The sequence below is a fragment of the Armigeres subalbatus genome, chromosome 1, assembly GCF_024139115.2.
Source record: "Armigeres subalbatus isolate Guangzhou_Male chromosome 1, GZ_Asu_2, whole genome shotgun sequence".
Classification (NCBI taxonomy): domain Eukaryota; kingdom Metazoa; phylum Arthropoda; class Insecta; order Diptera; family Culicidae; genus Armigeres; species Armigeres subalbatus.
The window spans coordinates 182902148-182928892 of NC_085139.1; the positions used below are offsets into that span (position 1 = coordinate 182902148).

Here is a 26745-nt window from a genome sequence, read left to right on the forward strand (position 1 = left end):
ATATACAACCGATTCATTTAGCAGAAGTAGTTTTGATCAATCTAACTAAGTGTTTCTATAATATTGTTGGCGTAGCACCAACTTAGAATTTGGAAGTCTAGACTTCCGAACCGAACTTTCTTCCGATAGTTTTTATCTTTCAAACTAACTGATGCGTTGTTTAACGCATCTTTAGGCGAATCCAGCGCACTACTTCCGAATTTGTGAAATTTGTCTGTATCTGCAGATGGAGAAAAATCCAACAAAAGCGTTCTAACTTTGATCCAGATAGATGATATTTTTCTATCGAAACGCGGAATTAATTTTGAAAAACATCTATTGCGAGAGTAGAGAACGGGAATAATGTAGCGAGTAGGGTTAGAACTAGATTAATGAGTAAACTATTTATAGAGTGCATAATTGAGTTATGTCGTGCTTCGGCCGCTTCCCTACCATTTTTTTCCAACGATGTCGAAAACGCGTGCGTTCGTTTGGAATTTAGTGAACAGAATGACGACTTCGACCTTTCTTTACGGCTTGGAGAATCGCATTCCCCCTTCTCTAACCGTCTCTTTTTCTTTCTACCGCTAAACAATAGCTGTAGCACTAGCATTCTCTCTCTCCCTTTCGATTTTCAATTTCAAAATTTGTGTGACCCGATGAACATTTTTCGAACTTCTCGTCCTTTTCTTAGACTTCGAATCGGTCTCTGGTTTACTCGCTCTAGAATGAATCATCGAATTACCATAACTACCATAAAAGTATCATCGTGTTAGCCTCATGATTTACGAATGCAAAAACTTGGCTTAGAAACCTCGCGGTTAATAACTGTGAAAGTGTTGAATGAACACTAAGCAACGATGCGGCAATGTCCCAGTGGGGAATGTAATACCAATAAGAAGAAGAAGACATTCTGTTATCAGGAAAATTGTTCTGGATTTCTTAGGTATCCTAAAGAACACTAATCCGGATTTCTCTTAATTTCAGTTTCACTGAATGTTCAAAAAATTGTTAATCGTTGAATAATCTTCACAGGATGCTAGGTACAACACGAAGAGCCGAAAATTTTCACCAAACGTAAAACAAAGCTTGGTTAATAGCAGCACGAGTTCTGGGACACATGTGAAGGTCAATCGAACACCTGACCTGATGTTTATAAATTACTCACAAAATTGAGTTTGATCCTTATTGGCATTTTCAAACTGGTAAGCAAACGTTCGCGTTAGGTAATTTGTGAACAGCGTCTCAAAAAAAAAAAAACTTGACTTACCTTCATAAAGCATTCATCACTGGACTTGCGAGTGTTTTTCGTCGCTTAATGTGGGTAAATTCGCTGGCTGAATTTGTGATTACTTAGTACCGCTTTCCTCATCGTCGTCATCTTCGACGGCGGCACTCCCCAATTTGTCGTCCTCCATATCCGTTTCGGGCCCGGTAATCATGTGCTCAACACCACTGGCATCCGTTTCCTCGGCCTCCGTTGGGTGCATATCCGATTGTTGCAAGTGTTGGTGTTGCTGCTGCTTTTGGAGTTGGGCATTATCTTCTATTGCGGTAGACAAGTTTGTGGCGGTTAACTGCTGTTGTTGCAGGTGCTGTTGTGCGAAGACGTTGATCTGGTACTGCCGGAAGCGATTCAGTACTTCGAAGTGAGTAAACAGGTTGGTGGAATTGGCTTCACTTGGATACAGGTGACGATCGAAGCAAGCACCCAAGCGTTTGAGCAAATCCGTGAAAGCCTTCTCCTCTTTGCGAATCCACGGCCGATGGTCGTCTTGGATCTGATATGGCGTAACGTGCACGTGGACGTTGATCCCTAACCGACAAAGGGTCTCCAGGAGACTTCGCGAGGTGATCCAAGTGTTCTTGCCTCCGCCATGACCGCCATCAAGCCAGTACATGTCCTTTATCCGAGACACCAATCGCATCATTGTGCTGTCATCGGGAGTGAGGGTCTTATAGTAATGAAACTCGTAGATGAATTGATTGAGAACGACACAACCTTTGCTGAAACCCATTAAGGCAAGGTTAGCTTTGTCCAGATTGAGGCTCTCCCGCCACCATAATAAATCGTTGATGTCCGCATTGTTGTCCGTAGTACCCGCTACCGACGATGAAGCTGAGTTAGCTGTGCTGTTCTGAATATCCGACTGAAACAATCAAGGTTGTGTTACTTATATGAATCATGTTGTACAATCTGAAGGCTGTACTTGAATAACATCTACTTCCATATCCTGACTTCCGTCCAAGCCTGTTCCACATAGTGAGGAATTTGTTGCAGCTATCAACTTGTGTAGAAGATCTGGCTCTAGCACGGGTTTCGTTAACTTTTTCGTCAAGTTGATTAGTAACCTGTTGGAAAAAATTAATTTACAATCACAAATAGAGCATATATTTGATCAATAATTGAACACTACCACGAAAAAGCGATCTTGGTGTAAAATTTGCTACAGATAAATATGATTAACCCTAACATCGCTTCCATAACGTCAGACCCCGTTACCATTGCTAGGGACCTTAGGTGTTTTAATTATTTAATAATTCTGTTGATAATTCGAAGTGCATATTTAGGGGACCAGGGGGCATTATGGACACCCGGGGCAGATTGGACACCCCCAATATTCTTGTTAATTCAATCATTTATCTACTTTCAATGCAGCGAACTCTATAATCCTTTCATAAACAACTAATTTACAGCGTAGAAGTCATTGTTTTATTTTCTTAGCGCATAAATTTGACAAAAAAGTTAGAATGTCGTCCAAATGGTTAAAAATTATAAGTTTCACCTCCCATAAAATAAGCTTTACTTTACCACAGAAGATGATTTCTCAATTGTTGGTCATACCATAGCAAAATTCTGTTATTTACAGTGCTCTGACATGCATTTCTGACAAGTTTCCTTGATTTTTACAAAATTTCCAACAGTTTTTAAATTTGTTCACCTGTTGGGGCAAACTGAACACTCTATATGGGGGTAGAACTGACACCTTAAAAATTAAAAACATAACCTCAAACTCATCGAACTTGGCTTTCATATTGTGTTATTTTCGTGTTATTATGGTGCGGAATTATAAATCGCTATAGTTCCAGTACATGACATATATACCATAGAAGCATATATATATACATTAAAAGTCGCTGAAAGTGCGACAAAAAAGTAAGTGTTTTGTATAGATTTGGCAATCTCGTTGGCAAGTTGATCGGTACAACCCATTGGAAAGATTGGCGATGCCAGTAGAGTGAATAAGAGTATGCATAGATTATGCAATGCTTAGAGTAGAGACGATTGATAAGGGGTCTTGCAATAAGTGTGAGGATCCATATAAAAACAATCATATGCTTCATACAAAAAGTTCGACATACAAGAATGAGGCCGGCTGAAAGAGGCATATTTTTGCGTTACGTAATCAATCTTCTTCTATTCGTCATGGAATTAATATAGAAAACGACCATATATGACCTCGATTAAGAAGAGGGAAATCGATTTTCGGATGTTGATGATCCAAACACAATTTTAGGTGTCTCATACAAAATCTTGACAGGAAGATGAACAATTGGGTAATATGTATGTTGCATGATCCATAAAATAGGTTACAATGACATATAATCACAAGTAAGATAATTTTCTTTATATTTTATAAGGGTGTCCATACTGCCCTATGGGGGTGTCCAATCTGCCCCGCTACCTTCCCGAGAGTAGTGAAAAATTAACTATTACAAAATCGTCTTATTTGATTGAAATTGCCTTATTTTCAATACGATTCAAAACAGATCTGGTAGTTAACGAGTAATAGTATCATGTAATTGCTAGAAATCCGAATTATATTCAATTTAAATCACCTAAAATTGAATAAACCCTTAGGGTGTCCATATTGCCCCTTGTCCCCCTATGTGCACCTTATTTAGAGATGTTGGTTGTGTACCCCCATCTACTGCCTCCGTAGACTGTAGGAAACACCCTGCTTGATTTATACTCACTCTTCTAAATGCTGCAACGAGAAGTGCATCGGCGTGTGATCCGGAATTCCGGCATTGTTACCCCGTACGAAATTGTCGAAGCAACTGAACGTGCTATACTCCATACGCATTGGACGTACAACAACGATGTGGGCCCTGGGGAACGAATCCCTCAGAAGCAAGGCCGTATTCTCCAAGTTCCATTTGATGTAATTTTTATTGTCTCTATTGGTTTCCATCTTCTCTGGGATATCCTGCAATAAAAAGTAGCGTCGATAAACAAAATATGATCGTTATTCGCTGGGTATAAACCCTACCTGTACATCTCCACCGAAGTATACCACCGCCGAACAGTCGTCTTTGGATCGCAGTAGTGGTGGACAATAGATGATATGATTCGTTCGATTCTGGTATCCTTTTATACCATTTATCCGCACTGGACATCCTTTGGGCATTGGTGAAGCCTGTTGCTGCTGGGGCGATGCTTGTTGTTGGGGTAGAGAAGGTAGCTGGAGGATTGACGTGCTTCCCAAACTCGTTCCCCCTCCACCAGCAATGCCTCCGCCAGAACTTGTCCCGCTGCCGGCCAAGACAGCGCCAGTTGTTGTTCCACCTCCGGCTGTCGTTGTATCATTGCACCGCAATGCATGCATTGCATAGGAAAATATGCCTCGAAAGTTCAGTTCAACTTTGTTGCTACCTGGTTCTTACCTAAACATGAGATGGATACAGAACAAAAATCTTGTGGTTATTCAGATACCAAAATATGTCCATAAATGTGTATGCACACTTGTGAGTGACCGATGTCGATAACACGCATCAGAGAATAAGGAGAGAGAAGACAGGATGAGCCAAAATAAGTTGGCAGAGTATCACGCATGTAGCGTTTACAACTAGGCAGGTCACTATTTATTGTACTGCGCATAAAAAAATCTACTCCTCCGCTTATTAAAACTCAAACTGAAAAGAAGAATTCTATGAAGTTAAAAAAAATCTTGGATAATCTTAAAATGGAATTCATTGTAAGCGAAGACCCAGGTCATCATTGTCCCTTATTCAAAATCTCCCAGGCTTGTTCCAGTTGAGGATTGTAAAATCATCCCCAATAGCAACAGAGACTAACTACACACTAACAGAGACTAAGGGCACGTTTTGTTGAAGTAATTGTACACGCTGATCAACCATCGGTCATCATTGTTCCTGAAAAAAAAAGCTTGCTGCTTACCAGCAAATAATCCTCTTCATGATGGAATACAATATGTCGGTCTGGGAGAACTCCGCTAAAACTCATTACCTCAAACTCGAACATGTCCAAAACGAATTCCCGCGGATGACTCTTAACACCCATTCCAAGGCAAGAACATGCGAGGTCCATCGTTAGGCCGGGATAAAAGCACCACACAAGCGCTGTACTGAGTATAAAGATCTGTTTAGGGATCGTTGCTGGACATCCGATCAGCCTGTGGTCCGCGAGCTGGTCCCACCCTTGCTTGGTGATCCAATTTTGCAGTGTGTAAAGTAGCAGGTTATCAAATTTTTAGTTTAAGGGTAATTTTTATTTGAACCTGGGAAGGCTACCCCATAACTATTACTAGAACATTTCTTGTGCCCGTCGGATCGTTGTCGAAAACCATTTTCACCGGGTTGCTGTCCGACATTCTGGCTACGTGCCCGGCCCACCGCAGTCGTCCGATTTTCGCGGTGTGAACGATGGATGGTTCTCCCAGCAGTTCATGCAACTCGTGGTTCATTCGCCTCCTCCACGTACCGTCCGCCACAAAAGTGGACAAAGATGGACAAATGAAATACCATGGATTTGATGGGCCTGCATGTATACTTTCAGAATACAATTGAAATTGATGCTAATATTTGCTACTAGCTGTAGTAAAATGCACAGAAAAATATAACTTTTTCATGAAAAAAGGCCTATAATATGCTTGAACATGCAGCTATCAACCATCTTATGTAACGAAAAGATGCGCCATCCAAAGGCCAAAAAGCGATGCTAAGACAGTTTTTGAAAAAAAATTGAATGGGTGAAAGTAGAAGCAAAAAACTTTTTTTTTCGGGATAACCCTATCTACATTTAGTAATTTTGTCATTAAACATTACCTTTATGAGATAAAATTCTTCTGAAGACGTCAAAACTCTAGCACTGATGATTTTCGAGTTATCGATTTATGTCGTGAAATTTGACTTATCCGACCATTGTGCGGCGGCAAACTCTATTCGATCGGAGCGTCTTGCGGAGTCCAAAGTACGTACGATTTCCAGCCACTATGCGTCTACGAATTTCTCTGCAGGTATCATTTTCGGCGGTTACCAGTGAGCCCAAGTACACAAATTCTTCTACCACCTCGATTTCGTCATCACCGATGAAAACTCGAGGTGGGTGGCTCACATTGTCTTCTTTTGAACCCCTTCCTATCATGTACTTCGTCTTCGACGTGTTGATGACTAGTCCGATCCGCTTGGCTTCCCTCTTCAGTCTGATGTAGGCTTCCTCCATCTTCTCAAAGCAGGCCATATTTATGTCGTCGGCGGAGCCAAATAGCTGGACGGATATATTGAAAATTGTACCACTCGTGTTAATACCTGCTCTTCGTATTACCCCTTCCAAAGCGATGTTGAATATCAGACACGAAAGACCATCACCTTGCCGTAACCCTCTACGGGTATCGAAGGGACTCGAGAATGCCCCTGAAACTCGAACTACGCGCATCACCCGATCCATCGTCGCTTTGATCAACCGTGTCAGTTTATCCGGAAATTCGTGTTCGTGCATTAGCTACCGAAGCTGGTCCCGATCGATTGTATCATATGCGGCTTTAAAGTCGATGAATAGATGATGCGTGGGCACGTTGTATTCGCGGTATTTCTGCAGTATTTGGCGAATGGCGAACACTTGGTCCGTGGTGGAGCGTTCGCCCATAAAACCCGCCTGGTGCTGCCCCACGAACTCTCTTGCAATTGGTGCAAGTCGACGGCATAAAATTTGGGAGAGTACCTTGTAGGCGGCGTTGAGCAATGTGATTGCGCGGTAGTTGCTACAATCCAGCTTATCGCCCTTTTTGTAGATGGGACACACGACACCTTCCATCCACTCCTGCGGCAAAACTTCCTCCTCCCAAATCTTGGTAATGACCCAGTGCAGCGCTCTATGCGAAACCTAGCGACTTGCAGTTCCATGTTCCAAGCTTCCAATCGTGATCCTTTATTCGTTGCCTAGGCCTTGTTAGGTCTTTGCCGATTATATCGAGTCGCATTATCTCTTATATTGTTCGTAATTATTGGTTTTCCAGGCGGCTTATTGGGCCTGCGCAAACCTCCTGTCTCGTCGGAGGGCCGTCGTGTCAGGTCTGTTTTGTGTCCCACCTGACACCAGGACTTGGGCTTGTGCGCTTTGAGCGGCACACGGTCGCTTTGGCGGGGCCTACTTGCGGATACATGCAGCTTTTTATAGGAATTTAACAGGGCCCACTGTCAAACCCCACCACATCCTAGGCAAGCCCCACAACTCGCAGATGGCCTGGGAGGGATCGTCAAACTCTTGGACATAGTCCCTGCTGCCCCGAACATGTAACATACAGCATACAATTTTTGGGTAATAAAATTAATTTTACACTCAACTCTCTTTTTGCAGCACTTCTTTATACGTCGCTTCGTTTTGCGTCCCTCTTTTTACCGCGCTTGGCGTAAAAAGAATTTCTCATTCACAAGTAAACCTATAAAAAGGCATTCTTAGAAACCCAAAGAACTAAGTAGCTGTAATGCATCAACAAGTGTTCCATTCATAATCATCCAAGAAATCCCTGGAGTCTACACGCGTAAACAAGACGACGGCATAAAATTTGGGAGAGTACCTTGTATCTAATTGCATTCTGAACCACCTTTGAGTTCGGACGCGCTTTTTTAGCGCTCGTGTATATAATTTTATTATTTTGACTTTTTTTATAAATATTATTAACTGACCGCGCGCGACCTCCGCGTTCGTTTTTTCTTTCTCTCGTAAGTAAGTACCCGCGTGTGACAATGAAGTGTGGAATGGTGAACTGTGCACAAAACGATACCTAATCGTTTTCTTTGGCGATGTCACGGCAGTTTCAGACGTACATTTCACGCAGCATGCGTAGGAGTACAGCGCAATCACGAGGAAGTATTGCGGACTTTCATGCTCCCACTATGTCAAGACTGTCAGGAAAAGTTCACCTTTGAACAAAACCTGCAACATTTAGCAGAATCCTTCTGTAATATTAAAGAAGACATTGAGCGCACTTTGTCTGCAAACCATAAACTGCTTTCTAACTACAAAAGCTTAGCTGCCACTCACGACGAAACGCTTGAACGCGTAGAAAAAATGTTTGGTGCTATTAAGCAAAACATTTCAAACGTCGCCAACAGCAGCAAAAATAGTGCTACGGAAATAAAAAACAAATTATCAGCCCTACTTGACACACCTTCAGCACTCACCTGTACGACTGTGGAAAAGGCCGCCAATTCGGCAGCAGCTGCAGCTGTAAAAGCAATAACTAATACAGCAACAACAACAACAACGGAAGCAGAACACTCAACAGACTTGCTGCCGGACCTCATGAATGCAGTCAAGAGCGACTTGGTAACTCTAACCAAGTCAGCTGTGACTGCGGCAATAACTGAAATTACATCAGCAGTAGCAAAACGAAGCACAACTGGAGACTTCCCTCACTTAATTTCTTTGAGTGAGCAACTTTTAGAGGAGGTCAGGTCAGTTTCTGCTGCTATTTCCAATATTGACTGCAGTACTGATAAAATCTCAACGCTCGCAAACAAGACTTTGGCGGATGAACTAGCAGAGGAATCCCAAGACAAAAACTCCACCGAAATTAATTTAGTTGCTGGGGCTCACAATCCACAATCTCCACTCAACATCAACGTAAAACAGCACCAACCAAACCCATCTCCTGCCAGGCAGAAAATTTCGCGTGATGCCATTGCAGAGCTTTTCGCTGAGCGACGCGCAAAAATGGCGCAAGTCAAGGGAAGTTGTGTTAGACATCTCAATAAAGCTGGTTGGAAATGCTTTCTGCCGGGTAAAAAATGTAGCTGGAGCCCAGACTGGAAAAAAACTGGAAGAATACCGGAAGAATTTCCAGAAACAGCTTCACCAATAATCCATTGACTGAAAAGGCGACTAACAGTAAAAGACATCATAAACAAAAAGCTCCACCAATAAGAAGCAAAAACAACGTTACAACTTCCTACACCAGCAAAAACAACAACAATAACAAAAAATCTACAGACAAACAGCTGCTCGTAATGGCAAAGCATCAATTTTCCGGACCCCCAGTATCTACAGACTACCCAATTGCAGGTCTCTCTGCTCCTGCTGCAAAATCGTTCATCAATTTAAAAAAAAAAGGTGAAACGATAAACCCGGCAAAAAAACAAAACCCACACCTTCACCAATCCACAACCAACAGAGTGCACCAAATATCGGAAATCTGCAAAGCCTTCAGCAACAGCACCAGCAACAACAACAACAGCATCTACGACAACAACAAGAACAAAATCATCGACAACACCAAATACATCAGCAACAACAACAACAACAGGAAACACAACTACCGAATCCTGATAGCCAATTTGAGTTAGATCCGATGAGACCACCCATCGTCCGTCTGACTCAGCAATCCACCGAAGGAGACGGCCGTTTCCTTAAAGCCAGACTACGTGACCCGAGGATTATGAAGGTTGTCCGGTTGTTTTTGGCATACATGAAGGACCAGTCTGCTAATGTATGCGTCTAGGGAATGACTCCAACGAGCATCAGGATGCTTCTTGCATCTGAAGGACTGCCGACGGCACCAGAACATCTACATCAAATATTCATCCAAGTACATCAGGAATACGGAATTGGGCCAGCAGAAGCTGCAACCGATCTACAGTCATACCGACAATACCTGTCCAGCGAGCGGACACATCGCCTGCAACAACTACGGGAGAGCACAACGAGGTACCACTCTCCTTCCCCCGGAAATTTTCGCAAGTAAGGACGCCTTCTTCGGCTGAAGAAAGTAGCACTATCTTATCGACCAACGGGGTAAATATTTTAACCATTTTCTTGTCTTCGTCGGATCGTTGTCGAAAACCATTTTCACCGTTGTTTGTCCGACATTCTGGCTACGTCCCGGCCCACCGCAGTCGTCCGATTTTCGCGGTGTGAACGATGGATGGTTCTCCCAGCAGTTCATGCAACTCGTGGTTCATTCGCCTCCTCCACGTACTCCGCCACAAAAGTGGACAAAGTGGACAAATGAAATACCATGGATTTGATGGGCCTGCATGTATACTTTCAGAATACAATTGAAATTGATGCTAATATTTGCTAGCTGCAGTAAAATAGAAAAATATCACCTTTTCATGATAAACGCTTATAATATGCTTGAATATGAACTATCAACCATCTTATGAAACAAAAGATGCGCCATCCAAAGGCCAAGAAGCGATGCTAAGAAAGTTTTGAAAAAAATTGAATGGGTGAAAGTAGAAGCAAAAACTTTTTTTCGGGATAACCCTATCTACATTTAGTAATTTTGTCATTAAACATTACCTTTATGAGATAAAATTCTTCTGAAGACGTCAAAACTATAGCCTGATGATTTTCGAGTTATCGATTTATGTCGTGAAATTTAGACTTATCAACCATTGTGCGGCGCAAACTCTATTCGATCGGAGCGTCTTGCGAGTCCAAAGTACAGCTGATTTCCACCACTATGCGTCTACGAATTTCTCTGCAGGTATCATTTTCGGTTACCAGTGAGCATACACAAATTCTTCTACCACCTCGATTTCGTCATCACCGATGAAACTCGAGGTGGGTGGCTCACATTGTCTTCTTTTGACCCTTCCTATCATGTACTTCGTCTTCGACGTGTTGATGACTAGTCCGATCCGCTTGGCTTCCCTCTTCAGTCTGATGTAGGCTTCCTCCATCTTCTCAAAGCAGGCCATTTATGTCGTCGGCGGAGCCAAATAGCTGGACGATTAATGAAATTGCACCACTCGTGTTAATACCTGCTCTTCGTATTACCTTCAAAGCGATGTTGAATATCGAGACGAAAGACCATCACCTTGCCGAACCCTCTACGGGTATCGAAGGACTCGAGAATGCCCCTGAAACTCGAACTACGCGCATCACCCGATCCATCGTCGCTTTGATCAACCGTGTCAGTTTATCCGGAAATTCGTGTCGTGCATTAGCTACCGAAGCTGGTCCCGATCGATTGTATCATATGCGGCTTTAAAGTCGATGAATAGATGATTGGGCACGTTGTATTCGCGGTATTTCTGCAGTATTTGGCGAATGGCGAACACTTGGTCCGTGGTGGAGCGTTCGCCCATAAACCCGCCTGGTGCTGCCCACGAACTCTCTTGCAATTGGTGCAAGTCGACGGCATAAAATTTGGGAGAGTACCTGAGGCGGCGTTGAGCAATGTGATTGCGCGGTAGTTGCACAATCCAGCTTATCGCCCTTTTGTAGATGGGACACACGACCCCCATCCACTCCTGCGAACTTCCTCCTCCCAAATCTTGGTAATGACCCAGTGCAGCGCTCTATGCGAAACCTAGCGACTTGCAGTTCCATGTTCCAAGCTTCCAATCGTGATCCTTTATTCGTTGCCTAGGCCTTGTTAGGTCTTTGCCGATTATCGAGTCGCATTATCTCTTACATTGTTCGTAAAGATTGGTTTTACACGCGGCTTACTGGGCCTGCACAAACTTCCTGTCTCGTCGGAGGGCCGCGTGTCAGGTCTGTTTGTGTCCCACCTGACACCAGGACTTGGGCTTGTGCGCTTTGGCGGCACACGGTCGCTTGGCGGGGCCTACTTGCGGATACATGCAGCTTTTATAGAAATTAAACAGGGCCCACTGTCAAACCCCACCATATCCTAGGACAAGCCCACTACTCGCAGATGGCCTGGGAGGATCGTCAAACTCTTGGACATAGTCCCTGCTCCCAGACATGTAACATGCAATACAATTTTGGGTAATAAGGACACTAACAGAGGCTAAGGGCACGTTTTGTTGAAGTAATTGCTTACACGCTGATCAGCCATCAGTCATCATTGTTCCCTGAAAAAAAGCATAACTTACAAGCAAATAAATCCTCTTCTGTATGATGGAATACAATATGTTCGGTCTGGGAGAACTCCGCTAAAACTCATTACTAACCTCAAACTCGAACATGTCAGAAACAGATTCCATGGATGACTCTGCTTACCCCCATTCCAAGGCAAGAACACATGCGAGGTCCATCGTTAGGCCGGGATGAAAGCACCACACAAGCGCTGTTACTGAGAATATAAAGATCTTGTTTAACGGGATCGTTTGCTGGACATCCGATCAGCCTGTGGTCCGCGAGTACTGGTCCCACCCTTGCTTGGTGATCCAATTTTGCAGTGTGTAAAGTAGCAGGTTATCAAATTTTTAGTTTAAGGGTAATTTTTATTTAAACCTGGGAAAGCTACGCCATAACTATTACTAGAATATTTAAAATAATCTGAAGTTAGACGAAGATTAAGCACCTAATGGTTGAGCACTTAGCTTGTTCGAACACGTAACATACAGCATACAATTTTTGGATAAAAAATTAATTTTACACTCAACTCTCTTTTTGCAGCACTTCTTTATACATCGTCGCTTCGTTTTGCGTCCCTCTTTTTACGCCGCTTGGCGTAACAAGAATTTCTTGTCCACAAGTAAACATATAAAAAGGCATTCTTAGAAACCCAAAGAACTAATTAGCTGTAATGCATCAACAAGTGTTCCATTCATAATCGTCCAAGAATTCCCTGGAGTCTACACGCGTAAACAAGACCTTACGATCTACACACATAACTCTTTTGCTCACACACAACAAATCTTTTTTAAAAACTGGTTCATGTCTTGTTTGATTCATTAAGACAAATTGGATATGGCTTCAATAACTGTTTAGTTTCAGGTCACCCAAGAATTACCTGGAATATAGGCCATAAGGTCTACATGTGTAATTGAAGAGTTTATATCTCTTTTTAGAAATAGGTCATTTCCTGTTTGATCCATGAAACCAAATTAGATACGCATTATTTATCAAATTATCGTAAAACTGAACACATGTTTGATGATTTAAATAAATACACGCATAGATCTAATCCTGACGTTCGAATTGAGGCGCATTTTGGCAGCGGCAAATCTTCCCAAGTACAATCAAGGCTAATTATATGTTTTTTTTCATGCGCGCAGTTACCATATCATTCAGTGGTAATCAATTGAATGAATCTATGAAGAAAGTAAAACTGAGTAGAGTCATTCTATGTTTTTGAATATTCAAAACACGATTGTCAAAAATCGGAACGAATATGCTTCATGAAAGTGAATATTTCATGCTCTGCGTGGAATACTTGGCACCTACCTACCCGCGCTTGGATGCGTTCAGGTACAAGTAGTCTCCCAGGCACCTTGCAGGAGTGTACAAGAGTATTACTATAGACTGATCCATGTTAGACTGATTCATACCACACAGCTTTCTTCTTCTCTCATAATCAATGCTTAAAACTAAATCGCTCGCAAACATTGTTCGGTAACGAAAGAACGAACGAAATAACGGAAGAAACATTCAAACCGGAAAGTGATTGTAGTAAATACGATTGACCATTCTTATTCACCGAGCTCCATCGTCGTTGGCACCAGAGGCCAATAGCAACTGAACTTCGGGAATGGAAGTGGGACTAGGTTGGCCACACCTTACGAAGGGGCGGAAACAAAATCTTTAAACAAACATTAGACCCAGCTGTACATCATAGTAGAGGCAGACCCAGGGGCCTTCGTAAAGAAATAAAAGTCGACCAAAATTTAACCTGAATTATCTGACCATTTTCTGATTTCGAAAACTGAAATCAGATCACTGCTTAGTTCTCAGCAGTACACCGCAGAAATAACTATTTGAGACCTCTTCTATTCACACAATCTGCCTTACTCCAGCTCTAGTCAGCTCACCTTGAGAGCGACCAGCAACTCCAAAAACAAGGCTCTTCACTGCTACATGACTATGGTCAGCAAAACGTAATGAGCATTGGATCCACTTTAAAATCGCAAAAAAAAATCTGTACTTGTACTCTGCACTACTGTTTACTTTACTTTTTTAATAAAACATAAAATATCAACCAGCTTAAAACAAACCATTACCAATCAAGTTTATTTCGCAATAATTTTTATTTGTTCTCAGCACTTCATCGCAAGTCGCTTCCTACACATCTACTTCGCGGTCTTCCAGATCCGCCTCCTAAATATAATTGTGTGGTCATTCCGATCCGCTCCCAATATTACATAGCGCGGTCATCCCGATTCGCTTCCTAAATAACTGTCCACCTAAAAAGCTAATTTGAACTCTCTTTTATGTTTTTCTCTTTTCTATAATGCGCGAGAAAGGCATCACCATCACTAGCTGGATTAATCTGCCTTCCCAGCAAACAAACACAAGATCGTATATCATAGCGAATAAGTGTACAAAGTCGAGGTCATATACGTGCACTTTGCATGCAGTCAAATGGAGGAATACGCCTATATCGCCTTCACCTTGTACACTTATTCGCTAGCATATGCGACTTTGTGTTGGCTGGTTGTTTTTTTTATAAATGCTGCATGCCCTGTTTGATCAAGTAAACCAAATCGGATACACCTTAAATAGCTGTATTTTTCCAGGTCATCCAATAATTACCTGGAATATAGAACTTGAGGTCTTCACGAGTAACCAAAGCGCTGTTATTTTTTTGAAAATGGTCTCTGCCCTTGTCAATCTGTAAAATCAAGTTGGATATGTTTTCAGATTCCTAAGTGTTTTGCGTTATCCATAGTCTGACAAATCAACTCAACTTCAAGTTCAGTGGACCCTTTAGACTGCCCTTGTCGTCCTTTCTCTTCTGCTTATTTGGATCTGTTACAGATTTTCTAGACATCTCATTTTCTATGGATTCCATGGATACTCCATCATGAAATGCGAGACGTCTGACAATTATTTTACCTGAGCAGGAGAAATTAACTCAACATTATCTCATTCTGTTATTGATGCCATACTCTGTTATGAACTAGCCTTGCATAAGTGGAGATCCGTCAAAATGAAAGATTTTCAACCCCCCCTCCTCCTTCGTCTCGCTTTTTGTAACAAAACTAACTAACTAAAATTTTTGTAAGGAGAGTTTTTAATTAAATAAATGAGCCTTTTAAATAAATGTCTGAAAAAAAGTGACGGGCAGCAGCAGCTGCGTCGTTTCAAGCTCCAGCACCGCCGACTCCGGCAACAGGAGAACGAAAATATCGCACTGGAAGAATATGCTCTGCTGTACAGCCCGGAGCAACTAATGCTGATCTTCGCGCAGCTCGTCACTCCGGTTGCAAGCGGATGTAAACTCGTTTCGACCAGGTCTTCACTCTTGGTATGTTCATCATTGAAAATGGCTGCAAGGTTGGGTCTGGGCTAGACTTTACTAAGGTGGCGCAAATATCGGCGCAAAACCATCGATCTGAAGGTTTATTCCTTGAAGAGAAGGAAATATACGTGGCGTTCATCACTGAAACGCATCTGAACCCGGAGGTGAACGTCAATTTCTCGGACTTACGCATCATACAACTCGACCGGCCCTCCAGAGTAGGTGGTGTGGCCATCGCAGTTCAATACAAACAACATCATCTGTCGCTACCAAGCCTTCAGCTGAGTGTCATCGAGGTCATCGGTGTCGAAGTTATTATAGGTACTTCTATCGGCACAATCACACTCATTGCAGCGTACTGCCCAACTAAAGCCAAAGCCGGTGATGCTTCATCGGCCGCCCTGCGGAGGGACATCGTCAAGCTAACTCGGAGACAAGGTCTAAACATCAAGCCTGGGGCAAGAATCGCGGCAATCGAAACGGCTCCATCTGAAGCAACGATATGGAGGAAGGCCACTACACTGTCCGGAGTCCGGATTCCCCCACTCAGCTGAGCCGGTCCGGAGTTTATGCTTCGACCTGTTTATCACAAATATGCACGATCACATTTCCCAGCCGGTTGTCTGCCAGGGTCCAGAACTTCAGCTCGGGCCACTATCTAGTGGTGGCGGGAGTGGGCTCCTTGGTCAACCGGCATCATCAATGCCTGTGAAATTACCACCGAGCAAACTGGGAACGGTTCCAGCAGGTCGTCGATTCCAACATCAACTATGAGGCGCATCTCGTACCTTCGAAGAACATCGACTTGCAGTTGCGCTCAATCGAACAGGCGATTCCGGTGGCCCGGGAGCAGCATGTTCCAAAAGCTCGTCAGGTAAGCAACACCCTAACCATTGATTCACTCACCAAAGATTTGATCCGTTTACGAAATGTCACTCGCAGGCAGTACCAGCGTACTTGGCTGCCTGCGCAAGACACGTAGCAATCGCTTGACAAAAATCAATGGTGGACCTCAGGAATAGTGATTTCTTTAAGATCAAGATCCGCGCTCTTTCAGACTGTGCTCAGCCATTCTGAAAATTGATAACTCCTGACCGGAATTGGTCGTCACTTCGTCAGTTCGCACAATCTTGGTCAGAACATCGTCACCTCGTCAGTCTGCACGAAGCCGCCGTCAACGAGCAAGATATCAATATCCATTTGACTCCCAACGACTTTTCGGAGGAGTTAGAGATCTCAGCTGGCGAATTGATTGCCTATATCAAATCATCGAAAAACATGGAGGTTCCAAGTTTCGACAACATCCTGAATCTCGAGCTCAAACACATGAGTGTTCCGTTTTTCGAGCAACTTTCGCTGCTCTATATTCAGTGTCCCCGTCTTAGCTACTTCTCATTGTCCTGGAAGTCAGCAAAGTCATCCCCAAAGTTATCGTCCCATCAGCCCTCTCTCGGATTATCCAAGCTATTTGAAAAGGCAATTTCAGCCGGCTACTTCGAGTCTGCCGAACACCACAACATCTTACTTCGAGGAGCAGTTTGGTTTACCACGCGCTCGATCCACCGTGCACCAACTGACTAGAGTTACCAACGTCCTCAGACGGAACATGTCTGTCTCTAAAACATCAGCCACGGCATTACTTCAATGTCGAGAAGGCGTTCAACAACGTATGGCATGATGGCTTGGTTCTCGGAGGTCTCTCATAAAGTAAGTACTACATCAACATTTTCTTCCCCTCCCAAGTTACGGTGAAGATGGGCGTAGCTCGGAGTAGTAATCCTCATGCTTTTGTGATTTTTGTTCTAGGACCACACCCACCTCGATTTCTGATAGTAATCTGAATGGAGATTTCAAAAGAAAAACATGAGTGCCCAATTGGACCAATCTACCTACCGTACACCGTAACTATGCTGTGCTTAATATATGTAAGTATATCGTAATTTTCTGGAGCTAATTGCGTAACCACTCAACAGGCAAACATTACTGCTCCTGGCACAAAAAAAAGTACAAACCAATTCAGGCTACTATGCTGCACTGCGCTGCAGAAATTTAATGATATGGAAATGCTAATATCATCTTCCAAACTTGGACGTACATGTTCATGATAGAATTAGAGGCGAAAGTATAGAATTGATAGTTCCGTTAGGATACGGCAGGCATGAAGAATGTTTTTATAGAAGTCGATTTGAAAGCGAGCGGAGGGCAATATTTGTGATGGCACATATCACACGACCTTCCTTCTGCCAAGCTCCCGTATGAAGGGGGAAGGAAGAATATCAGTGTGGAAGCTGATATATCTCCACTGGCAAACGGAAGGTGGTTTGACTTGCTCATATGCCATCGCGTGCGGAAGGATTTGCTATCGACGAGTACTGTCTCCAAATTTCTAATATGACATCAGCATTTAGTCGAATAGGATTTTTATTGCATAATAGTATTCTTTTGAGTTTTGCTTATTTTCTTTTCGCCGGCGCACTATAAACAGTATAATGGAAATTTCGTAGTTTCATCGTAGAGCGTTGTGATTTTTCCGGACCATTTGTTGTTGAATTTTGAGTATGTAATTGATGTTGTGATTTAAACACGGGCCCTAGAACAGCGGTTCTCAACCTGGGGTACCTTTGCTGGTTCCAGGGGGTACCTCGGATAAAAATGCGTAATGGCGGATGTATTACAATTCCAATAAAAACTTATTGATATCGTTTTGATAATTATGTAGTTTTTTATTCCATTTTATTCCAGTATTGCACATAATATGCAGGGCGATCAGTATAATATGCTGATATTATGAAAACCTAAAGAATTCTGTATATTTCAACAGGCTCGGAAGCCTCCTTTCAAGAGGTTCAGAAGCCTCCTTCCAATAGGCTCGGAAGCCTCCTTCCAATAGGCTCGGAAGCCTCCTTCCAATAGGCTCGGAAGCCTCCTTCCAATAGGCTCGGAAGCCTCCTTCCAATAGGCTCGGAAGCCTCCTTCCAATAGGCTCGGAAGCCTCCTTCCAATAGGCTCGGAAGCCTCCTTCCAATAGGCTCGGAAGCCTCCTTCCAATAGGCTCGGAAGCCTCCTTCCAAGAGGCTCGGAAGCCTCCTTCCAATAGGGCCCTGGAAGCCCTCCTTTGAAAAGGCTCGGAAGCCCTCCTTTCAAGAGGCTCAAGCCTCCTTTCAAGAGGCTCCAAGCCTCCTTCAAGAGGCCTCAAGCCTCCTCTCAAGAGGCCTCAGCCTCCTTCAAGAGGCCCAAGCCTCCTTCAAGAGGGCTCAGGCCTCCTTCAAGAGGCCCAGAAGCCTCCTCTCAAGAAGGCTCGGAAGCCTCCTTTCAAGAGGCTCGGAAGCCTCCTTTCAAGAGGCTCAGCCTCCTTTCAAGAGGCTCGGAAGCCTCCTTTCACGAGGCCCAGCCTCCTTTCAAGAGGCTCAGCCTCCTTCAAGAGGCCTCAGGAAGCCTCCTTCAAGAGGCCTCGAAGCCTCCTTCAAGAGGCCTCAGAGCCTCCTTTCAAGAGGCTCAGAAGCCTCCTTTCAAGAGGCTCGGAAGCCTCCTCTCAAGAGGCCCAGCCTCCTTCAAGAGGCTCGGAAGCCCCTTTCAAGAGGCTCAGAGCCTCCTTCAAGAGGCTCAGCCTCCTTTCAAGGCTCAGAAGCCTCCTTTCAAGAGGCCAGAAGCCTCCTTTCAAGAGGCTCAGAGCCTCCTTTCAAGAGGCTCAGAAGCCTCCTTTCAAGAGGGCTCAGCCTCCTTCAAGAGGCTCCGGAAGCCTCCTTCAAGAGGCTCAAGCCTCCTTTCAAGAGGCTCAGGCCTCCTTTCACGAGGCTCAAGCCTCCCTTCAAGAGGCCTCAGCCTCCTCCAAGAGGCCTCAGCCTCCTTCAAGAGGCTCCAAGCCCCTTCAAGAGGCCTGGAAGCCTCCTTCAAGAGGCCTGGAAGCCTCCTTTCAAGAGGCCTCCAGCCTCCTTTCAAGAGGCTCGGAAGCCTCCTTCAAGAGGCCTCAAGCCTCCTTCAAGAGGCTCGGAAGCCTCCCTTCAAGAGGCTCAGAAACCTCCTTTCAAGAGGCTCGGAAGCCTCCTTTCAAGAGGCTCGGAAGCCTCCTTTCAAGAGGCTCGGAAGCCTCCTTTCAAGAGGCTCGGAAGCCTCCTTTCAAGAGGCTCGGAAGCCTCCTTTCAAGAGGCTCGGAAGCCCCTAGACGTACTTTGTGGATGCCCCCTAGCACCGCTAGGTGGAATAATCAGATTTTTTAAAATTTGAAATGGTTCATGCTCTTTTCAATCCATACGCCTGCATATGCCTTCAATAACTGTTCCGTTCTAGGACATCCAAGATTAAAGTATGCATCTTAAGGTCCACACTCGTATCAATGGACAGTTTTCACTTTAATGATTTGTGCCCTTTTTGATTCGAAGAGTCAAATTGGTTAGCCCTTCAGCAAATGTTTCGTTCCAAGTCGTCAACGAATTCTCCGGCGTACATGATTTTATGTCTTCGCGAATAACCACAAGTCTAAAATAACTTTTTACAAATGGATGATTCCCATTGTGATGCACAGAAAAAAAGATTCTCCTTTAACCGTTGGGGATATTGTTACCATTGTATTTAGATCTATTGTGACTGTCGCATCCCAGTTCAACCAAGAATCCCCTGAAGTAGGCTTTCAGCTCCTTGAGAGCTGTTGGGCTTTTTTCATCGTTTATGCTGATTGTGATCCATAGAACTGAATTGGATGAGCGTTCCACAATTGTTGTTTTTCAGTTCCTTTAGGAACTCACTGAAGTTTAGGCCTTGAGGTCGTCAGGCAAATAAACAATTGAGAATTTTCCACGAAACAAAAATAACTTTCAAAAGCAAAAATTGCAAATAAAAAAGAGTAATTTCCAGTAAGAAATCAAAATGTTCCACAAAAAAAAAACAAGTTTTCTATGAATAAATCAATATTAGCAATATACAATAACAACATTTTCCACAAAATAAAACAAAAACAAAAACTTTCCACGAAAAAAAAAACAATAAAGAGCAATAAAAAATATGAACATTTCGCGCCGCCGTTTAAAATTTGTCACGCCGCTGATCTTTAATTTTCACGCCGATTCAAATTTGAAGAAGTTTACAAAATTTTCAGTGGAAATTCCGAAGATTCAGTGGAATTTCCGTATGATTTCCTGATAGATTTTTACAACACCACGTTGAAACTGAGAATGTTTCGTAAAGATACCAATGATTTCCATGAAAATTCTATACAATTTCTTGTTCAAATTTCGAAAAGCTCTCCGTAAAAACTAAGCAAAACTTCGTGTGAAAAAATGCGAAGGATTTCCCGTTGAAATCAAAAAAAAATCGCAAAGAGTCGTTCGGCAGAAATCCATTTGGCTGAAGGCCACAAGGCTGAAAGTTGTTTGGCCGAATATGTTGTTCAAACGAAAAGACTATTTATTTGGTAGAAGTCTATCGTATAGCAGAAAAATCTTACTGTGAATCAAGTAAAAAACTATTCCTGCTGTCGATGAGAGCAAATCGAAAACTAATTTTTATATTGGTTTTCGATAACAAAATAAATACACAGTTTGATTTCATATCATTCAATTTAGTAATCTCCAGCGATATTTGTAAACAAATCATGAATCAATTTGATGTCAAAATCAAAACATGTTATTTGGCCGAGAATGTCATTTGGTCGAATAGTTCCTTTGGCTGAAAAATCGGTTGGCAGAATAGCGTAATTGCCGAATATGCTCTTTGGTCGAAATGGACATTCGGTGGAAAGTGTCGTTCGACTGAATTGGTCATTTTGGATATTTTTAAATTATTAACGGGAGAATCTTTTGTGCTTCGCCTAAAAAAAATAATGAACTTTCTTAAAAAAAAATTTCAAGTTTTTCCAGAATATTCATTTGGATTTTTTTTTTCAGATTTTCCACAGGAACTACTATCAAGTTTCGAGAACTTTTTAGAATTACCAAGAGGAGCCCTTATTGGATTTACCAAGGAAAACTGTTTGGAATTTACGTGAGAATCTCTTCAGAGTTTTCACGGGAAGTTGTTCTTAATTTCTACAGGAAAATATTCGGAATATCCACGGACAGTTCTTATTGAGTTTCTGTTGAGTATTCTTTGAAATTTATAAAGAAAATTGTGACTGGTGAAAGGGACGCTTTAACGTTAACTTTGTCAATCTAGATTATTTAGAGCATCATTATCGGTCGCGAGCATTTTAATCACCCGCGCAGCGCTTTCATTTTAGTTTCGTCACTCGTTTCCATATCGGTCACTATTTTCGGCTCTCAATTTGGTTGCTGTATTCCGTACCGGTGACGTTTGACAGTTGACAGTTCATTAAATAGCAGCGCTCTTATCGCGCTACCAAATTTGGTCACCTGTCAGTCGCGCTACTGTTATAGCAGCGCATTTAGTAGCGACCGGTAAAGTGTCAAGTTATGATACTGCGCTGCCAAGGCTTAAACTCACCACCGGTAATCTTGCTCTTAAGACGGCTATTTTTTTATCCTTATTAAGAGTGATTTTTTCACACGGAGAAGTTTATCATTAGTTTGATAGGCATAGCAAACTTTGAAATAAAGGAAAAATGCTCAGAAAATTCTTTCTATTTTCGATAAGAAATTCTTGGGAAATTCCATTGACCGAATGCGCCGTTTGCTAGTAGGTCATCTGGCCGAAACGATCGTTGGCCAAAAATGCCGTTTAGCTGAAACGGTTTTTTGACAGAATGGTCCATTTGGCCGAAAATGTAATTCGGTCCAACGGGTCTCACGGCCAAATATCAATGACACTGAACCTCGGACTGAACGGTCCGGTCAAAAAATGGTCAAAAAATGGTCACTCGTTTGGTTAAATAGACTTTTTGTCAATTGACCATTTAACAAAATTCCGAAGCCTCTCTATTTTTGAGTCGATACTGACCCTTAGGCCAAAAGACATCTAGCCAAGTACAATTTAGCAAAACTAAACGTTTAACGGAAACCGTTATCAGGTCAAAACTGGTTTGACCGAAAATGTAGTTTGGCTGAAAGCAATAATAAAATTTGACCGGACTTATTTTGCTAAGTTATTTGCCCTAACAGGTCATTTAGCTGAAAATGACGTTCGGCTGAAAAAGTCGTTTGACCGAATATGGATCATTTGACCAAAAGTGCCAGAATTGTCGGCAGAAAAAGCCGTTTGGCACAAGAATGTCCTTTCTGCCATCTTACTTCCTTCTTTGAAAAGTGTCGTTCGGCTCAATTGATCATTTTCCCAAAAAGACGATCAACCGAATAGGTCATTTGCCAGAAATTGATTGATAACCGAGAAAAAAATTGATTGATAACCGCGACGCATTCTTGTCGTCAAACAATTGTCAGGCGACGTCCAACGCAATAGAAGTGCACCTGATTGTGCAGCGCAATGCAGATCATAGACTTTGACATCGTTTTGAAGTTCAGCTGTTCGATAACTGCAAACTGATGTAACTTTTGAATTGCAGTTAAAAGCATTGCAGTTAAATGACTTTCGGTTATCGAACATCTACTGTACAAATAATTTTCAGTAGAAATCCAATAATTTCGAACAATTTTCCGTTGAAATCCAAAGATTTGTTTTATTGAAATCTACATTTTGAACAATCCTCCATGGAAATTCTCAAGTAGTTTACGTTAAACTTACGGTGGATTTCTCGTGGAAATTCCAGAAAATTTTCCTTGAAAACTCCTTAGAGCCTCTCGCGGAAATTCTTAAGAATTTACTGTTTTATCGTTGGCCATGCCAAACTAACCGTCCTAATTATTCTAGACTGAGAAAGTCAACGTGAGAACAACCATTCTACCAGCCACTCTCGACATCAATTATGAAGATTTTTGTGCAAATTTCGAAGAATACTCAACAGAAACTTTCCGTGAATTTCCGAAGATTTTCCTGTAGAAGTTAAGAACAATGTTTCGTGAAAATTCTGAAGTTTCCCATTTTCTGGTGAAATTTCAAACAATTTTATTTGGAAATTCCAAATATTTCTCGAAACTTAAAAATAGTTCCCATGGAAAATCCGAGAATAATTTTGGAAAATTTTTTTGAGTAGTTCATTAGATTTTTCATGCGAAATTCAAAAGATTCTTCCTTTAATGTCTTGAAAATAGCCCAACAAAATGCAAAAACAAATTAAGAAACATAATAAAAAAATCGTCACGCCGATTCACGCCGCCGCCGCCGGCTAAAATGGCTTTCGGCGTGACGCCGAAAACGCCGCCGCCGACGAATATCGGACCGGCACACACCTCTAAATATAACTGAGCATTTTTCCATAGATTATGCCTTCTTTAAAAGCGTTTAAAGTTCATAGAAAATTTTATTATTTTTTGTAAGGGAACGGTTCGGCACATTATCCCATAGCTCCTATTTCAATCCCATCAAAAACAAAGCAATGAAGAGGAAATTGGTTTGTTTCTTATTTTTGTGAATTTTTTCACCAGTGAGTACGCGTGTTAGCAAAAAGAAGCGACTAGATTGGTGCTGTATTTCTTTGTAGTATATGTTCAGTGAGATGGAAAACGGAACAGTTCCCCTACTTTTTAATGTAAATTTTCTTATTCCTTTTTTTTTTTTTTATTGGAGCTGGGAAAAGCCCATGGGAGTGTTGTTCCAAGTGAACCACTTCTCCCAAAGGCATAAAACCTACCCTTCTTTTCAAATTATTGGTACAATTCAGATGCACTTCCAGTGAGAAGGTAATCTCTTTAAAGGAAGTGCGATTACTAACATAACTCATTAATTAAAAAAAAGAAAGAAAATCCTTCATTGCTCTTATTGATTATTTCGTGGAAAATTTTTATTTTTTTTTATGGGAAAAAATATTTATTTTGTGGAAAATTTTGTAATTGTCTAGGGTAAAAGACCCACTATTTAATCGCTTACACTTGATCGATATTGCATTCAACTTGAGGGAGCATTCAAAAGCTCATTAATACTATTTTATGCGAAATATGTTCCAACCGCTAGGAAATCTATCACTGTTGCCTAAAATCATTCCTCCAATTTGTATTGGTACAATGTTCCAATAGTTGCGGTATTTTTTTATTTGTGTTCCTATAGTTGCCAATTCCATAGTTTTCTTACGGGACTCGCAACTATAGGAACACTACCGCAACTATTGGTGCAAAGGCCAAGCATAAATTCTAGTTATTCGAGGATAATTTACCGTTTTCGATGATATTTCTAAGCTGTTTTCGCTTGTTTCGTATTTAAGACATTTCACCTAATCAACAATGTGGGTTGCTACGTTTAATCTTTAGATTCCATAAAAACTACACTACCGCAACTATAAGAACACCCACGACTATCGGAACGTTTACCCTTTTGCTAATATTGATTTATGTTTGGAAATTCTTGTTATTTTTTCTAGGAACATTTTAATTTCTTTATAGAAAATTATTCTTTTATAATTGTATTTTTTTTGCTTTTAAAAATGCCACATAATTTATTTTTGTTTCGTGGAAAAGTCTCAATTGTTTATGGAAATTTTGCATTATTTGTGGAAATTTTATATTAATTTATTGCTCATACCTGGATTTCTTTATCGGCAATTTCCTATTTTTTAAGGGAAAGTTTCTAATTCTTCATGGAAATTTTATTTTACTGCCATTTTGAAATGTCTATGCAATGTACAAAGCCAAACCTGGTTTTTATAATAAACTATTTTTTAAAACCACCAATAATCAAAAATGAAAAAGTAAAATTCTTGTTCCAAAATTAAAATTTTACAAAGACACTTTCATAACCTTCATTCCAGATATCAGAATCACAATTGTTTGACAGATTAAATCATGCTTTGAATTCAATTTATTTTTAACAATATGTTTTCCAGCGGAACATCATATATGAAGTCGCTGATTTATTTTGAGGTATAATGATTTTCGCGGATTCATTTTGGATAAAATTGCAACAGCCCTTCAATAAGAATGTCATCATATAGGCAGAAAATGCAAAATTCCTATTTGACTGAATTGGAATCATGCATTCACATCAGTTTACTTTGGCCTTTCTTCATGTGTACTATCGCGCCTCAAATAATCAAGAAACCCACATGCCGAGTTTGTAAATAGGGAAAAATGTAGATCCAATAAAACCAGCTTTTTTTCCAATGATTTCCATACACATTTTACTTCAGCTATCGGTTTTCATTTCTCACATTTCTACGAGTTGATTAATTCTATTACATAACACATAACATGCATAACACTTGATGCATCAAATCATTTTGTATTGATTGTTATTGTTCTCGCAAAACCCACTGCATTTCATCATCCTCCTCTCAGCGTTACTTAATTTATGGACGTTTCTCAACCTAACGATTTACCTGCTGAAAGTTATTCTAATTCTCGTACGCCTCTACCCGCAAAAGCATCATCAAAGCGAAGATTACCAGCCAGCAATGATCACCCCGCTACCTGCTTCCAGAGCGGACGGTTCATCGCCACCCCATCGTCGACATGCGACTACGGTTAGCAAATATAGGAAACGGTGTGCTGTATATTTGTTTTGTATGTTTCTCCCGTCGAAACCGTGCGGCGCCGTGGCTTAGTTGGTTAAAGCGCCTGTCTAGTAAACAGGAGATCGTGAGTTCGAATCTCGCCGGAGCCTTAAAAAAGATCTTTTTTTTCGGGATTCGCATTTGTCCGATGCTGAAACATGAGTATAATTTAAATTTATTTATTGCATATAAGTTGCATTTTTATTGTTGTCAGAAGGCAAAAAGCTCTTAGCATTGAACAACTGTTCTTATTTTTCTTGGTTTGAAAAAAGATATTCCTTCCGTGACAATGACCAGTGAGATCATTGCCGTGACCAGGATTCGAACCTGGGTTACTACGGCCACAACGTAGGGTCCTAACCACTAGACGATCACGGCTATAAGGAAACGTACTTTATTAGTGAAAGAGCGTAAAAGTGGTTGTTCATTCTTGCGTCGAACGTCAAGTATGTAGCTTATAATCTATTGAACAAAAAGTGAAGGTAACGTTTTCTGATGAAAAAGCATTTCATAATCCAGTTGTACAGCATTGAAGCCCAATGCAGTTTAGCCTGCTATTTATAGCTTGATCATCAAGTGTCCCAATGAAATTCACTGTCATTTGTTGTGACTTTGAACAGGCGTTCAATTTATGAAACTCATTTCAGCTGGGCCGAACATTGAGACAACATCTATAAACATCGTTTCTCATAAATCCGAAAAAGCGTTTTCACCAGCTATATCCTGTGGCATGAGAAACAAATGCGAAGGAATAACAATTAACATTGATAATAATTTAAATTCGGTCAAATTCCATTGACGATTTGTGAAGCGTAATTGATCTCATATTTATATTCTCAACGTTTTATTTCAATCGCCCCTTGTTCAACGGTAAAACCA

The 26745-nt window shown here is 41.6% G+C and overlaps 1 protein-coding gene and 2 non-coding genes across 5 annotated transcripts in view; 1 reads left to right on the top strand and 2 right to left on the bottom strand.

Moving 5' to 3' along the window:
- LOC134205587 (mitochondrial protein C2orf69 homolog) overlaps positions 1 to 26745 on the bottom strand; it is a 154003-nt gene that overhangs the window by 15218 nt on the left and 112040 nt on the right. For all 3 annotated transcript variants that reach the window (XM_062680955.1, XM_062680953.1, XM_062680954.1), the window contains exons 2-5: positions 4254 to 4647; positions 3958 to 4190; positions 2190 to 2331; positions 1250 to 2129 (exon numbers count right to left, since the gene is read on the bottom strand). In XM_062680955.1, the coding sequence (XP_062536939.1) occupies positions 1329 to 2129; positions 2190 to 2331; positions 3958 to 4190; positions 4254 to 4589 (1512 nt within the window). In that variant the 5' untranslated portion in view covers positions 4590 to 4647 and the 3' untranslated portion in view covers positions 1250 to 1328. The remainder of the gene's footprint in view (positions 1 to 1249; positions 2130 to 2189; positions 2332 to 3957; positions 4191 to 4253; positions 4648 to 26745) is intronic.
- Trnat-agu (transfer RNA threonine (anticodon AGU)) lies at positions 25903 to 25976 on the top strand. The gene has a single exon. It is a non-coding gene; the product is annotated as a tRNA-Thr (tRNA).
- Trnah-gug (transfer RNA histidin (anticodon GUG)) lies at positions 26173 to 26244 on the bottom strand. The gene has a single exon. It is a non-coding gene; the product is annotated as a tRNA-His (tRNA).